The sequence below is a fragment of the Otolemur garnettii genome, unplaced genomic scaffold (genome assembly GCF_000181295.1).
Source record: "Otolemur garnettii isolate 467f Iridium unplaced genomic scaffold, OtoGar3 scaffold00010, whole genome shotgun sequence".
NCBI classification, from domain to species: Eukaryota; Metazoa; Chordata; class Mammalia; order Primates; family Galagidae; genus Otolemur; species Otolemur garnettii.
The window spans coordinates 11,627,052-11,641,932 of NW_003852405.1; the positions used below are offsets into that span (position 1 = coordinate 11,627,052).

Below are 14,881 nucleotides of genomic sequence, written 5' to 3' on the forward strand. Positions count from 1 at the left end.
TAATGTTCTACAGTGTGTTTATTTTCATGGCTATAAAGTCATACTCAGATTTGCAATGATATTTACTACTCTATTGCCGAGTATTTTAACTGATGTTAGTTCAAATCAATTCTGGAGAAACTTTCCAGCCAAGGGAATTACAAGCTAGCTGGTTGACACTGGAGGTCAAATACTCCAGGGTATGGGTCTCAAATCACTTAATTCTTCACAGCAAATTAGAAACGGGACTCCAGCTGGTGCTAAAGAATAAGACAGACTTGCTGTAGAAGGGCAAGCTGCTGCTTAGATTTCCAGTCTTTATATTCCTAAAATAAAAAATGTGAGACTCAATTCCCACCCACCCCCAATCTTATTCTTTCAGAGTAAAAGATTTCTTAACAACAGCAAAAATCTGGCCACCTGATTTCAATACATAAATCTTGCCAAGGTATAAAAATAAAATATGATTTAAACAGCAACCTGTAATCTCCTGTTGACGACCAGCTGTGCCTCCTATTAGTATTAATGGAAGTTACACAGGCATAATAAGAAGGAGGGGGAAATGCCACCTTCTGCTTTCTGCACACCTTAACATTTTTACAGCAAGTCTGATTACAAGGGTTTACTTGAGCAGCAATTAAACACTGATTGATTACTCGGTACAATTTGTATTCCAGGCAACATGCAAATGGCAACGAAATTTTCAAGATAAGGAATAGAATAAATTCTTCTCACATCAGAGTGAGAGTCACATTTTTAAAACAGAAAATGGTTTCTTACATAGAGAAAAGCAGTTCCCTGTTAAGTTTATTTTAATACCACATTTTTACCCAAAGACAGTAGCCTTGATTTGATTTTAGAAATAATAAATGGCAATTATTTTTGCAAATAATACTTCCCACTTCACCTTTAGCCCACTTCACTTTCCATGATGACGAACCATATGGATGGCACGCGTAATATTCACTCACGATTGCACTGACTTTGGCAATAGTTACAACTACCAACAATGTTTTTTCATCAAATTTTGACATTGCAGAAATCATATCACAGCTAGTTTTAAACTGAAATAGAAATGAAAGATGTATTTATTAAAGGTCTGCACTGTCCCAGCATCCAGACACTATTCTAGATGTAGACAGTACAGAGAATGCACAATACTCATGGTATACAAAGATAAGCTCACTATCAACATGGATACAAACACAGATATAAGTCAGTGTGTATACAATGAGAAAATTGTTAGGACAGAGAGAGGAGCATTGATGTGTATATGTATAGGTACCTGTTCATCCTCTGGGGAAGTGATGGAAGGAGAGAAGTCCAAGTTGGCAGTGCTGTGTCCTATCAATGGAATATCCTGATCCCACATCATTGAATGGTTGCCTGTCCTACATCATTTTGGTATTAATCCAAGGCCAAAGAATAGAAAGAGCTAAGAAATTGGTACGTTGGATTAAAAAGTAACATCCTAGTACCTGATCTGTTAGCTGGAGAAGAATGGGGAAGATGTGAGATCAGAGAGGTGGGGAGGTTAGATCATTTAGTCATCTTCGATTATTCAAAGGGATGGGGGGTGGTCTTTAATTTTAATGGGTATCTATTGATAGGTATTTAACAGAAGAGAGCTATGATTAAATCCATCTAATTGCTATATGTATGTTATGGAAGACAGTATTATGAATTATAAGTTGGAATGTACAGTATTACTGAAAGACTGGCAGATATGTTGCTATTTTAACTTCTTGACAATTGAATGTAAAAGAGAAATTGTAGCTAATAATGTTATAATTGGATGTGTTAAAAAATAAGCCAGAAATTGTTACTGCTTTAAGGTATTGGTATTACAAATGGCCAGGAAAAGTGAAAGAAAAGGAAAGAAAGAATTATAATGTCATTAAAAACAAAAAATTAGACATAACTAGTGCAGATCATGTTGTTCAGCCATTTGCCTTTTTGGAACTGGAATAAATGGTTGTTTATGTTCTTTGTACAGATTTCCAAGTATAAAGACTTCACATCTTCTGTACAAGTCCATGCTAATATTTTATCTTTGACATAGAGAATTTTTTTCATATATTCAATTAAACTGTCTCATCATTTATTAAACCATTTCCTGACCTGATGTCAATTAGAAAACAACAGCTTGGTATGCTTATAAAGACCCTATTTAAATACAATAATTTATTCAAACTTAGCTCGCTTTATCTTCTCAAGGCTAAATTATCACAAACTCTTTAATCATTCTCTATTTTTATCACTTTAGTCAAATTTGTCTTATTCTCAGGACACTCTTAAGTATAAATTGCTTCTTGTATCAATGCATCATATGAGTTTATTAGAAATTTATGTTAGCTATTCAGCTTAGTCCAAAAGATGACTTAGTATTTATTAATTTGATTTGTGTCAAAATCTGTGATAGAACTCATTACCTAGCTAAGGATTTATTATGTATCATATATATATTTACTTAGGATATCACTGATATGGTGATATGTAATATGGATACAGTCATAAATGACATAAATACACCTATATATTTTTGTAACATAAAAAACATGATATAGATATTATTATTCTTTAAACACCAAGATTATGATAGGTCATAGATTATGGTAGGCTAGACCAGACTAGAATAGCAAATTACATTCTGTAGAGAAGAATATTTTTCTATTTCAAGGCAGAAGAGTAAAATAAAAGTTGTATTGACTGTAGGCATTTTGCTTAAGAATTCAGGACCTGGACCTAGTCTTGCAGAGATACAACATTAACATTACCGAATCTCAATTTTCTTAACTATATGATAATTAATGTCATATGAAGACTCGAATGCACTGCTTAACAAAATGCGAACTTGAAAATTTAGTATCGCTCTCCATGAATAAAATTAAAAATGCATTTTATAAATTACACTGCATTTAAAGAAACAAAATCTCCAATTTTCTACTGTTTTAATAACTCCTACTAAAGCAACACAGAAAGGAAATTAGGCATCAGAAACTCCAATAAAACACAGAAGTGTAAGTTTCTCTATCTTTAAATACAGATTATTGTGATAATTAAATCAGAGATTATATGTAATGTTGCAGGCATACAGTAGGTGAAAAGTCAGCTATTTTTATTAGCTCTAAGTAAAATTAATGATTAAGTATGCACAGTTCAACAGAGGATGCAAGGCTGCAATCAATGGTAGTTAAGGCTAGTACAGATGGGAAGTTGGCTGTGTCCACATACCCTAGTCATTCATTATCCAGGAACAACAAGTGTGGGCCAGGAAAAATCTTTCCCTGGAACAATAGTGGATGCCAAGAACCTAACGGCTCAATACAATCTCGCAGAAAGAAACATTTGGTGGCCTTTAAATAGAAAGCATCATGCCAAAAGAATGTTTTTGGTTCTACATTTTTTAATCTCTAAATTGCAAATAGTTATGTCGAAAAATGCTTCTCAACTCAAAGAAGTATCACATTCTTTAGGAGGCCGAAGTCAATCCTGAAATATGGTAATGATGTTACATCCTAAAGGTGGTGCTGGGTGGGGAGGAGGGTGGGTAAAAAAAAAAATTAAAAAAATCATAAAGGCCTTAAGAAACAAATGGGTGTGTGTGTAACACAGATGGCTGGAATAAATTATGGGACTCAAAAAGCAATTCAATTTACTTAGTTTTAAAATCCATTTGGACATTTATCAAAGTTCACATTGTGAAATGTATGTGTGCTGCTTGGAAGAGTCTTAGCAATCAGTATCTTCCAACATTCTCTCTCCCCCCAAAATGAATAAGAAAACAAAAAAATTATAAGCTCTTTATTTGAAGCCTTAAACAAGATAGTTGAGTTTGTGAGTTTGGTGATGACTGCACTTGAGCAATAATTAGAAAAAGCACGCTGAATTATTTAAAATACATACGCACATATATATGTAGTACATGTGCATATATATGACACACACAACTTATACAATGGCATAAACATGTAGTGTACAAGTTCCTCCTAACACATGTTAAAATACTTTAGGCATGGTTATTCTGCTTAAGATACGAACTACAAAATAATGTTTCTCATAATTTCTGCATATTAGATGCAAATATTAACAACATAAATTGATAATATTTTTAATAAAAAAATGTCAAGAGAGACTTTGGAAAAACAAAACTAAGGACACTCTTTGAATATGTTGAAGACAAGAAATAAGAAAATGGGAAATATTTTTGAATTTTTGAAAATATAATAGGCACTTTGCATAAATATTTCTCAAGTATTGTCAAGTGAGTTGTTAAGAACCAAGTCAGGACAGGAAATATGTTTCAGTGGAAGCTTTCGCTCAGAGTTTCTCAGATTGATATAGATGATAAATTTCGATTTTTTTAACAAGAAAAATATCACTGGGATAGGTACTCTTGGGAAAGTACATAAATATGTTGATTTTTAATACCTTTACTGTTTAATCTACATGTATTTAGAGCACATCTACTTAATTCTAGACACTGAGTGATTCAAAGACTAATAAGCTGAGTGATTCAAAGACTAATAATACATAGTCCTTGTCCTTGAACAGTTCTCTCTGGTGGATGAGAGACACACGTAAATGTACAACATTTAATGCATATATCAAATGCCAATACAGAAGTATGAAAAGATAAAGGAAGATAGTCTACCACCTGTTTCAGATATTTATTCAAAAATATTTGTTGAGCATTACCATGTACTAAGCTCTTGTTCCGATATTGTTGCTACAGCAGCAAACAAAAGCTCAAAGAACTTACATCCTAGGTGAAGAGGGCAAATAATGAACCCAAATATTATTAAGACAAACTTATGCTATAGGAAAAAAATAAGAAAGGGTGAGGTAGTGAATATGAGAAGTAGGAGCCACAATTTTAAACACAGTGGCCAGAGAAGATCTTCCTGAGAAGGTGACTTTCAGGTAAATGGGTGAAGCTGATGAGGGTTGGCAGTTGGGGTATCCAGTGGAACCTCATTGCAAGTGGAAGGAACAGCAATGGGAAATCTTACGGCTGGATCTGGCGTGAATGAGAATAGGAAGAATGAAGGAGAGAGAAGAAACAAGAAGCTATGCCCTACTTGTGTTGCAGGCCACTGTCTGGACATTTTCCTACTGAGTGAAATGGGAGACATGAGGAGTTTGGAGCTAACGACAGAGCAGATCATTGTTTCATGATCATTATTTTGTAATAGGACATTATCCAAGCTTTCAGATGCCTTTTTTTCTAGTTCAATCAAGTTTAAATTGTTTTTGCTATTTGCCAATTTATTTAACTCCCAAAAAATTTGTACTTAGAGTGATGATTCTTTTAATAATTATTGGATATGGAGTAGACTGTAGGACATTCTAGACAATTTTGGTATTTTGCATGTAAAATACTTCACATAAAAAATTATAGAATGCTTAGTATGTGCCAAGCACCAGGGTAGAAATACTGAGGGTTTTACACGCGTGCACACACAGACATTTGTAAAAAATATATGCACTGGTATATATGCTTGAAATGCAATGGAGTTTTTCAAATAAACTTTTACTTTTTATATTATTACTTATTACGTGTTTGTGACTTGTCAATGTATATTTAGACCCTACGATCTCATTTTATTTGATTTGTTGACATACATTCTTGAAATACATATAGATACACTAAGATATGTCTTCCTCTGCTAATATTCTTATACAATCTTCTAATGATTACATAAAGTTGAATTATATGGATTCAGCACATCTATCAGTTATTCATAAACACTTGTGCATTAATAATCAATTATTAATCATTTATCTATTGTAAGGCATATATATTCTTGCCTTTTTAATCTTGTATAAATAACTTTGAAACGAATCGTGTTTTGGGGGTAAATTTTGAATACAGTAACATTTAAAAATATATCAGGAATGGAGTTTCTGAGTCAAAGAAAATGCACAAATTTAACATATTTAATGTTTGTCTACTGCTATGGTCTGAATGTTTGTGGCTTCTCAAAATTCACATGTTGAACCCGAACCAGTCACCCTTGTGGGGATATTCGGATGGGGACCTTTGGATGGTGATTATATCATTAGGGCAGAGCCCTCCCGAGTGGGACTGGTGTCCTTATAAGAGACCTAAGACCTGCCTTATCTCTTCCGCCACTTGAGGATACAGCAAGAAGGGGTGATCTATGAACCAAAAAGTGGGTCCTCACCAGACACCAAATCTGCCAATGCCTTGATCTTGGACTTCCCAACCTCTAGAACTTGGAGAAATAAACCTTTATTGTTTATAAGCTATCCATATTATAGTATTTTGTTATGGCAGCTAAATGTATTAATTTGCCTTTGTAGATTAGGACAGCTAGGTATTGCTAAACTGTCCTACCTATATATTATACTAGAGTTTTACTCATAAAATTTTATGAACCTGTTAATTTTCCTAAACCTTGATCACTTTCAAAAACATCTTTGCCCATTTAATATGCCATAGATCATGTCTTCACAATTTTGTGACATTGCTTTAATTACTGATTGGGTTGACTCAACTTTCACTTTTTTTTTGGAGACAGTCTCACCATGCCACCCTCGGTAGAGTGTTGTGGCGTCATAGCTCACAGCAACCTCAAACTCTTGGGCTTAAGCGATCTCTCTAGCTTCAGCCTCTTGAGTAGCTGGGACTAGATTTTTTGTTGCAGGTGCCATTGTTGTTTAGCAGGCCCAGCCAGATTCAAACCCTCCAATCTCGGTGTACGTGGCTGATGCCTTAACCACTGTGCTATGGGTGTCAAGCCAACTTTCACATTTTTATCAAGCACTTGTATTCCTTTTATTCTGAATTGGCCTTTGACACCCTTTACCTTTATCTATTGTATATGAGGCTTCCATACTCTTCTGCCAAGTTAAAAGAGAGCACGGGAGTAATAATGACTATTTGCAGTAAACTTTTAAAAGAAGGTGATAATTATTCATAAATATTTATGTGCCTTCCATGCACTTGGTACTATGTTAGGCATGGAGTATAAAAAGAAAAGACTCACTCTAAACCATCAAGGACTGTTATAGTTTGTCTAGGGGCAGTGGCAATCATGAGAGCAAACGTAGAACAAAAACAACAACTCATTCATTATTCTGACGTATAAAATGGGTGATAATAGGTTTATGATAGAAAATAGAAAGATAACCATTGGTTGAAATATAGAAATCCATCTGAGAAGTAAGTTTTTCTTTGTAGCCTCTGATGAAAAACAGAGATCTGCTTTTTAAGAGCTACAACATGCTAAATAACAGTGCCATTGGCACATGGCACAAAATTACTTTTTTGGTTTCTAATGGTACTTATGATTACCACCCAACCAAGCAAGTGGAGGAAATGACTGAGCACATCCCCAGAAGTATGTCTTTTGATATGAATATGCAATTACACATGCATTGCAGTCAGAGTGAAACTTTGAAATACACATTTGATCCTGTCATTCCTTTGCTTTCAAAAACTTCCATGGCTTCTTATTTCTTATATAATAAAATTCAAAACCCTAAGTGAAGACTAAAACACCATATGGCATGTTTATTCCTGCAGTATCACCCTGAATCATTTCTCCCACTAGTAGCCTGAACTCTAGCCATCAGAACTTTCTTTCCCTTCTATCAGGATACCTCTGGACCTGGAGCCTTTGCCTTGCTCCAAATACTATTTTCAAATTTGCTTTTAAGAGATAGAGACAGGGCAGTGCCTGTGGCTCAAAGGGGTAGGGCACTGGCCCCATATACCCAAAGTGGTGGGTTTAAATCCGCCCCAGCAAAAACAAACAAACAAACAACCCCCCCCCCAAAAAAAAACCGAGACAGAGACAGCATCTCACTTTGCTGCTCAAGCCAGAGTCCAGTGGCACAATCACAACTCAGGGCAAACTTGAACTCCTGGTCTTAAGTAATCCTTGTGCTTTGGCCACCCAAAGTGCTGAGATCACAGGCATGAGTTACCATGGATTCTGGAATACTTTTAATCACTTCCTTTTTGCCTTTTACATTTTCACTCTTTTAGGTCTCAACAACAAGGTCATCTCAAAACTTCTTCTCTCATTTCCCCAGTTCTTTTGTTTAACAGCCTGCTCTCATTTTTTTCCCTTGATACCATTATTCACAGTAAATACGTGTATTGCTTGTATTTTTGTGTGATTACTTAGTAAATGTTCATCTCTATAACTCATTTGCAAGCCTAAGGAGCATACGGTTCACTTCTATTTTGTTTATAAGGGTGCCTCTGGTATTTTTCATGCTACTTTCATGCAGTAGCATGTAATAGACACAGAATTTTATGTGATAAAAATGAACAAATAGAGAAATATATCAGAATATTGAAACAAATGACAAATTTTATTACATGAGTTAATTTTTATGTCCAAGCCCAAGGACAATGAAATATATTAAATAGCATACAGTGGTAACAATGCAGTGTAGGTTTCCTGGGAAGCAGACTCTGTGATAGAAATGTACATGCAGGAAGTGTATTTATTGGGCAGTGCTGTCTAGATGAGGACCAGTGAAAGAGGAAGAATGAAGCAGGATGGACAGAGCAAGAAGTTGAACTCTATCCAAGTGCTGACAAATGTCTCAGTTGATCCCTTGAGGAAAGCCCCTCACAGATGTCTGAATGGCAATGGCCAGTGTTTGGATATTGGCCACCCCACAAACATGAACCTTGAATGAGACGAATCTTATCAGCCAGGGGCAATTTCCAAAGAAGAACTCAGCAGAGAGCAGCCGACTACCAGTAGTCCCAGTAGCTGAAGGAAGAGTGCTTCAGTCTCCAAAGGGTTGGGGCATTTGTGAGAATCTGGGAAGCACATCATAGCATCAACTACAGATGATCAAAAAGAACAATACATATTTCATAATTTACAGCAAAGTTCTGCCTCAATCCCAGATACCAGTAAACTTGAAATTATGAAAAGGTAAAATTCTAGCAAGAAAACAAAGAAACCAAATGAAACGCCAGCTGCTGGAATTATGGAAACTTTTGATGGTAAGAAAGAAAAAACAAACCCAAAGAAAAGGCCTCTAAATAGTGAGCAGAATTATTTCTGGGAATACTCATTCTAAAGAATGTTTTTCCCAGGCAGTACCTGTGGCTCAAAGGAGTAGAGCACCGGCCCCATATGCCAGGGGTGGCGGGTTCAAATCCAGCCCTGGCCAAAAAAGTGCAAAAAAAAAAGGAATGTTTTTCCCTTAGATAAGTCTATAAACCTCCCATTCATATTGCCTTGTACCCAAAATAATTTCGTAGGTAATTATGCATCAATTGTGTTTTATCAGCACGTGTGCATTGGAGAATCGTATCTTCAAATTGTTAATATTTAAATTACATAAATAACACTGCAATTTATAAAATACTATTGCATACATTGGACCTTTGACTCTCATAATAATCCATTCAGTTTAGCCATTAACTCAAAATCCCTATGTGGCAGTTTGTGTTTTTTAGCTAACAGTTAAGGGTTTGTGATAACAGAGACTATGTCTTCATTGTACGGTGAGGTACACTAACGCCTCTCACAGTGCCTGGAAAAATAGAACTCAATAAATAATGGAATAAATTTCTAGGAGGAATTTGTAGTTTGTCTGTGTTATCTGTGCCTTTTATGTTATTTATATAATACATGTTTATACTATATATATAGCATTATCTGTGTAGTTGAGTAAATTATACAAAGTTTATTGCATAAAATATGAACTAATACATACCATATGGTCTTTTTGAGCAGGAATAGTGAAAATATTTGGGCCCAACAGATCTTTACTCATTATCCTACCAATCGGTTTGGATAGAAATTAATTTGGCCTTAGAAAATCACATAAGTAAATCGGGGCTCTTGTGAGCATTGAAAGGCTCTGAATTTTGGGGAGAAAATCATCTTCTAAGAAGTAGACCTCACTCAAAAAGTATGCTTAATGCTAGAGTACAGGAGAAAAATAAAGGCATATGGAAATTTGATTTTTTTATTATGTTTCTGAATTTAATATTGAGTAACTTTTCAGATGTGAAATTAAAGATGACTCATAAGCCCTGCTCTGAGAATGGAGATAATAACAATATTTATTGTGTACTATAGACTGCTAGGTTGAGACATTTCTTTCCCAAGCCTACAAAAAATTAATGTGGAACACCTGATATTTGACTGTGCTTCCAGATGGAGGGACAGCTTGACAAATGCCATTATAATTTACAACTTTTAAAAAGTGTGGTGTGAATGCATTTGCAGTAAGCTTAAACAGCTTGGATTATTTACAGGTACAACTGTTTTTAATGTGCAGTTTCAATGGATTTAAAATATTACTAGATTCTATCACTGATCATAGAGTATATGTGTGCCATGCGAGCAATGTGATTAGATGCTGTAATTTAATATCTTGGAAGAGGATATATCTATTTAATGAAGTTGGGGGATGATAAAGTTTACAATTTTATATTTGCTTGTTGACTGTCACTCATGAACCTTTCACCTTCAGAAAGACAACATAAAATATGAGTTTACCCTCTATAGTCACTTAGGAGAAAAATAATCACAGAAAACAAAGTGGAAATATGGTGTCTCACTCTCAAGGATAACTTGGAAACTTGTGTCCATAAAACACGTCAAATCTCAATTGCTAACTCATAAGATTTGTATTAGAGGGCAGTGCCTGTGGCTTAAAGGAGTAGGGTGCTGGCCCCATATGCCAGAGGTGGTGGGTTCAAACCCAGCCCTGGCCAAAAACTGCAAAAAAAAAAAAAAAAGATTTGTATTAGAGTGTACTTTGAAAGAGTAGAAAAGTCTACATCCTAGGAGATTAAGAAATTGAATATTGAACTTGAGTGATTAAATTGGAGAAATAAAGTGTGTTATAATTATACATATATCATATTATACCTACATTATATATGTAAAAAATGTGTATCTATCCTTTCTCAATATATACATGTGTATATATGTATAAGTTTCTGTGTTCATGTGTGTATGTTTACATGGGTGTGTGTGCATGTATATATATGTGCATAAATATGTTTAAGTATATTCATATTTATATCCATTTCCAAGAGATATAGAGGAAGTGGTTAAGGTATGGTTGAAGGGAAATGCAGGACTATCTGACTTTTGAACATTACTCCATGAAGAGGAAAGTAGTTAATCTGACACATTTTAACTGGAAATTTATTGACAGATAATTATGATTGACTTCTCTACAATAAATACAGTGAAGAGAACACAAAGTGAAGTCCTATTAAAGTTTCTAAAATGAACTGCTTATTGTAAAAACGAAACTCAGGAAGTATTCTTGGTCTCTTATGTTTCAGTCCTGGGCGAGGAACTGAGTATTCAGCAGACAACTGTATCAGACATGGGCCCTCTCTTCCTGCAGCTTCCATTTTAAATGGAACACGTATATTAAACAAATCACATTTAAATAAACATGCCAACAAAATATGACAGGTCTCTGAAGAAAAATTATTTTGTTTGGAACCAAAATGACAAACACACATTGATCAGCACTTACGTGCACATATGGAAGTAAAACTCAATGGAAATCAAGTAGGTGGGGGAGGGAGGCCGGGCAGGGGAAATTCACACCTAACTGGTGCAAAGCACGTATTCTGGGTGAAGGGGACACTTATGACTTTTACTTAAAAAGTACAAATGCAAATTATGTAACCAAAATGTGTGTATTCTTGTAATACTCTGAAATAATAAAAAAAATTTTAAAAATACAAAATGATGAAGGCAAGGTGCATCTAATTTTCTTGGTGATGGGAATAGGTCAGAGAAGACGTTATTGAAATCTGAAGGACGAGTTGAAGGAAAGTAAGAGCTGCAAGTGGAAGATGATGTGAAATGGAAGAGACATTTTTGGAGGACGAGATGATTACTTTATAGTTGGAACGTAATGAATCAAGGCAAGAGTGGCCCCAGGTGAGAATGAAGAGGAGGGCAGAGCAGGTTATTCAGCCGTCACTAAGGAGTTTGTAATATATTCTGACTGCAACGGACCATGGAAAGATTTATACTGTAAAGTCATAAGTGGGTGGGTGTGTGAGTTTGTGTGGCATGAGACAAGCACTACCTTTAAAGCTCAATCTGGAGTGGAGAGGTGGTAAGAGTAGAAGCTGGAATACCAATAGCTTAGACCATGGAGGATGCACTGAGGATGGAGAATGAAAAATTCAAGATCCACTTAGGAGGTTGAGTTCCTCAGAGGTTAGGAATGGGTTGAATGAGGGAATGAGGATAAAAGAGCACAGGGTAATTCCAAGATCTCTACTTAACTTTATAGTTTCTCATGATAGTAATAGTTGATTCAAGACAAATGTATCCATTTCCTAAGATATTCCAGGTTCTGGAAGGTAGTCTGATGGGTTCTTCAGGGAAGCCTTCCATAACCACCCAAGGGACCCAATGCCCCACTATTCCTCCTTTACCTTCCAAGCAGGCATCACATTCTGCTTACTCTATATAATCTTCACAAGAGTGATGTGTCTTCTTTAAGGCTATATCCAGAGACCCTAACACAGTGCCTGGCAGATGGAAGCTGCTCAATAAATATTTGTTCAATAAAATGATGCATGAACTAATGAAAGAACAATGACGTAGTCAGGAAAATACCTGACTCCAAGGTGAGCACCATCTAGCCAAGATGATGAAGCGCCACAAATGCCTCAACAGAAGTAAGTACAAAATGCAATGGGGGAGAAAAGGGGAGGTGAATCTAACCGGGAGAGAAAAGGAAAGCGATCTGGATATCTTCAAAGAAGGGGCGAATATTTTCTGGATTGGGAACAACAATAAATGAAATCTCTCCCTACTCCCCAACAAGCTTAGCAAGCTTGAAAAGCCAGCGCTTCAAAAGAGCTTCACCTTTTGGCCATTAGAATAGATTGTCCTGCAAAATTACAATCTCGATTATGAACCACCTGAGCCACTTACTACTTGCAGCTGCCGCTGGGAGACATTCTTACTTGCCTCCCTCCTCCGCCCATAGGGACTGGGAACTCTCAGAAGATCCGTGCTCTTGTATCCACCGTAAACTACAGTCTGGACTCTGCCTGCCTATTTGTGGATGGATGCAGGATCATCTACTACCGGAGGAGTTTCTGAAGATACAGTTGCTCCTCAGACAATGCCTCCGCACCTCGCGAGGTTCGTGCGGAAGGAAAGAAAAAGTGCAATTTGTTACTTGAAGCGCCAATTGTTTTTGCCTTTATTCCTGGAAGTCCCTCCTATCTGGCCGGGTCTGCCTAGCTGAGCTTTTGTCCGGCAGAGAGCAAAGGCCACTCCCCTGCGCGAGGACCCCTCCCTCCCTCCTTCCCTTCCGTCTGCAGCAGGAAAACAAGCCGCCAGGCCGGGGAGCGGCGCGGGCTGGACAGCTCTGGCCGACTCGGCGGCCCTGCGGGGCTCCGGGAACCGCGGGGCCGGGCGCGCAGCCCCGCCCCGGGGGCGTGGCCGCCCGCGCCCGCCCCGCCCCCGCGCCGCCGGCCCTCGCTCTGCTATTTCCACTCGCGCTCTGGCGAGCTGTCACTTGGATCTCTGGCTGGAGCCTGCGAACACCGGGAGGGTCTGTCTGTGGGAGACTCCGGACTGTAGGCGCTGCCATGGCCCCTGTGCTTAGCAAGGACGCCGCGGACATCGAGGTACCGACTGCGCGCGGCCGGCGCGGGGCGGGAGGGTCCGGACGGGTCGGTGCCGGGAGGCCTCGGTGGCCGCCGCCGCGGGAGAGGCGGGAAAGTTTCCCCCGCGGGAGGTCTGCGGGGGCGGCGGGGGGCGCGGACCCGCAGCCCCGCGTGGGCAGGCGAGGACAGAAGGGGGGACTTTCCGCCCCCGGCCGGGCTACCCTTAGCTTGGGACCTGTTTACTTCTGAGGAAAATTAAGGAAGCGTGGCTTGTCCTGCCCTGAGTGGCAGTGACTGAGGAAGCGCCGGAGTTGGAGAGAGCTGGACTCTGGGGAGAGAGCGCGCCCATTTCCCACCCGGTCTTCCCCGCGCCTCCTAATTCGCCCGTATCTGTTGTTTCCGGACACCTGTCCGCTGCCCCTGCCTCTGATAGCGGAATCCTGCTGTTTGCCAAGGTGAAGTGTAGAAATAAAGGAGCGCTGTCCCCTGCAGCTCTTGCACAAGCCCCAGTATTGTTTACGAAATAATTTAACAAGGTAGGACCGGACAAAGTGTTGAGAACACGAGAAACGCAGGGACCTCCGGAAGAAAGAAAGTAAACTGTATTTTTCCCTCCTCTCAACAGTGTTTGATTCCTTCTTGCACCCAGTTTCTGTAAAAATGTCACCTTTCTTTCTGTGAATAAATAAGGGCCTACCTGAAACAACAGGGCCATTTGCTTTGAGTTCTCTGAGTACCCTGTGCATGTGATTAGAAGGGCTGATTATAAACAGTGATTTTAGACCCTTCTAAAGCACTTCTGAGCCAAGACAAACTGCTTATTAGTTGGTTTTTTTTTGTTTTTAAATTCTGTTTTATTTGAAGGTTTTCTTTGAGCCTGTTACTCCGGTAGTACATGTGTGTGTGTGTGTTTTAAAAATAACAAAAATTTTCCTTAGTTTCTTTTTCTTCTTCCTTTTTTTTTTTTTTTTTTTTTTGGTGGCTTAAGTAAAAGTTTAAAGCCACCTGTTTGCAAAACAGCTGCTTTTGCAATAATTTGCCTCTGTAACTGATTGAAGAAACTTTGGACTTTGTTTGAGGGCAAGTAGTAGGGTTTTCATCAGGTTCCACACTTTGGTTTGAAAAATCCTTTTAGTAATCAAAGGATTACTAAAAGTATAGCCAAAGTATGTCACGTGGACATCTGTGATTTAATTGCAGTTTTTCTTGTGAATAGTTTTTTTTGATATTAACAAATGTGATACATTTAACAAAATATTTGATTATCTGTGCACAACTTTAAGAGAT

The 14,881-nt window shown here is 37.8% G+C and overlaps 1 protein-coding gene across 2 annotated transcripts in view; it reads left to right on the forward strand.

Annotated features, from left to right (window-relative positions):
* Positions 1-13,445: 13,445 nt before the first annotated feature.
* The window catches only part of DPYD (dihydropyrimidine dehydrogenase), an 828,315-nt gene continuing 826,879 nt past the window's right edge, over positions 13,446-14,881 (forward strand). For both annotated transcript variants that reach the window (XM_012801700.2, XM_023509810.1), the window contains exon 1: positions 13,446-13,615. In XM_012801700.2, the coding sequence (XP_012657154.1) occupies positions 13,577-13,615 (39 nt within the window). In that variant the 5' untranslated portion in view covers positions 13,446-13,576. The remainder of the gene's footprint in view (positions 13,616-14,881) is intronic.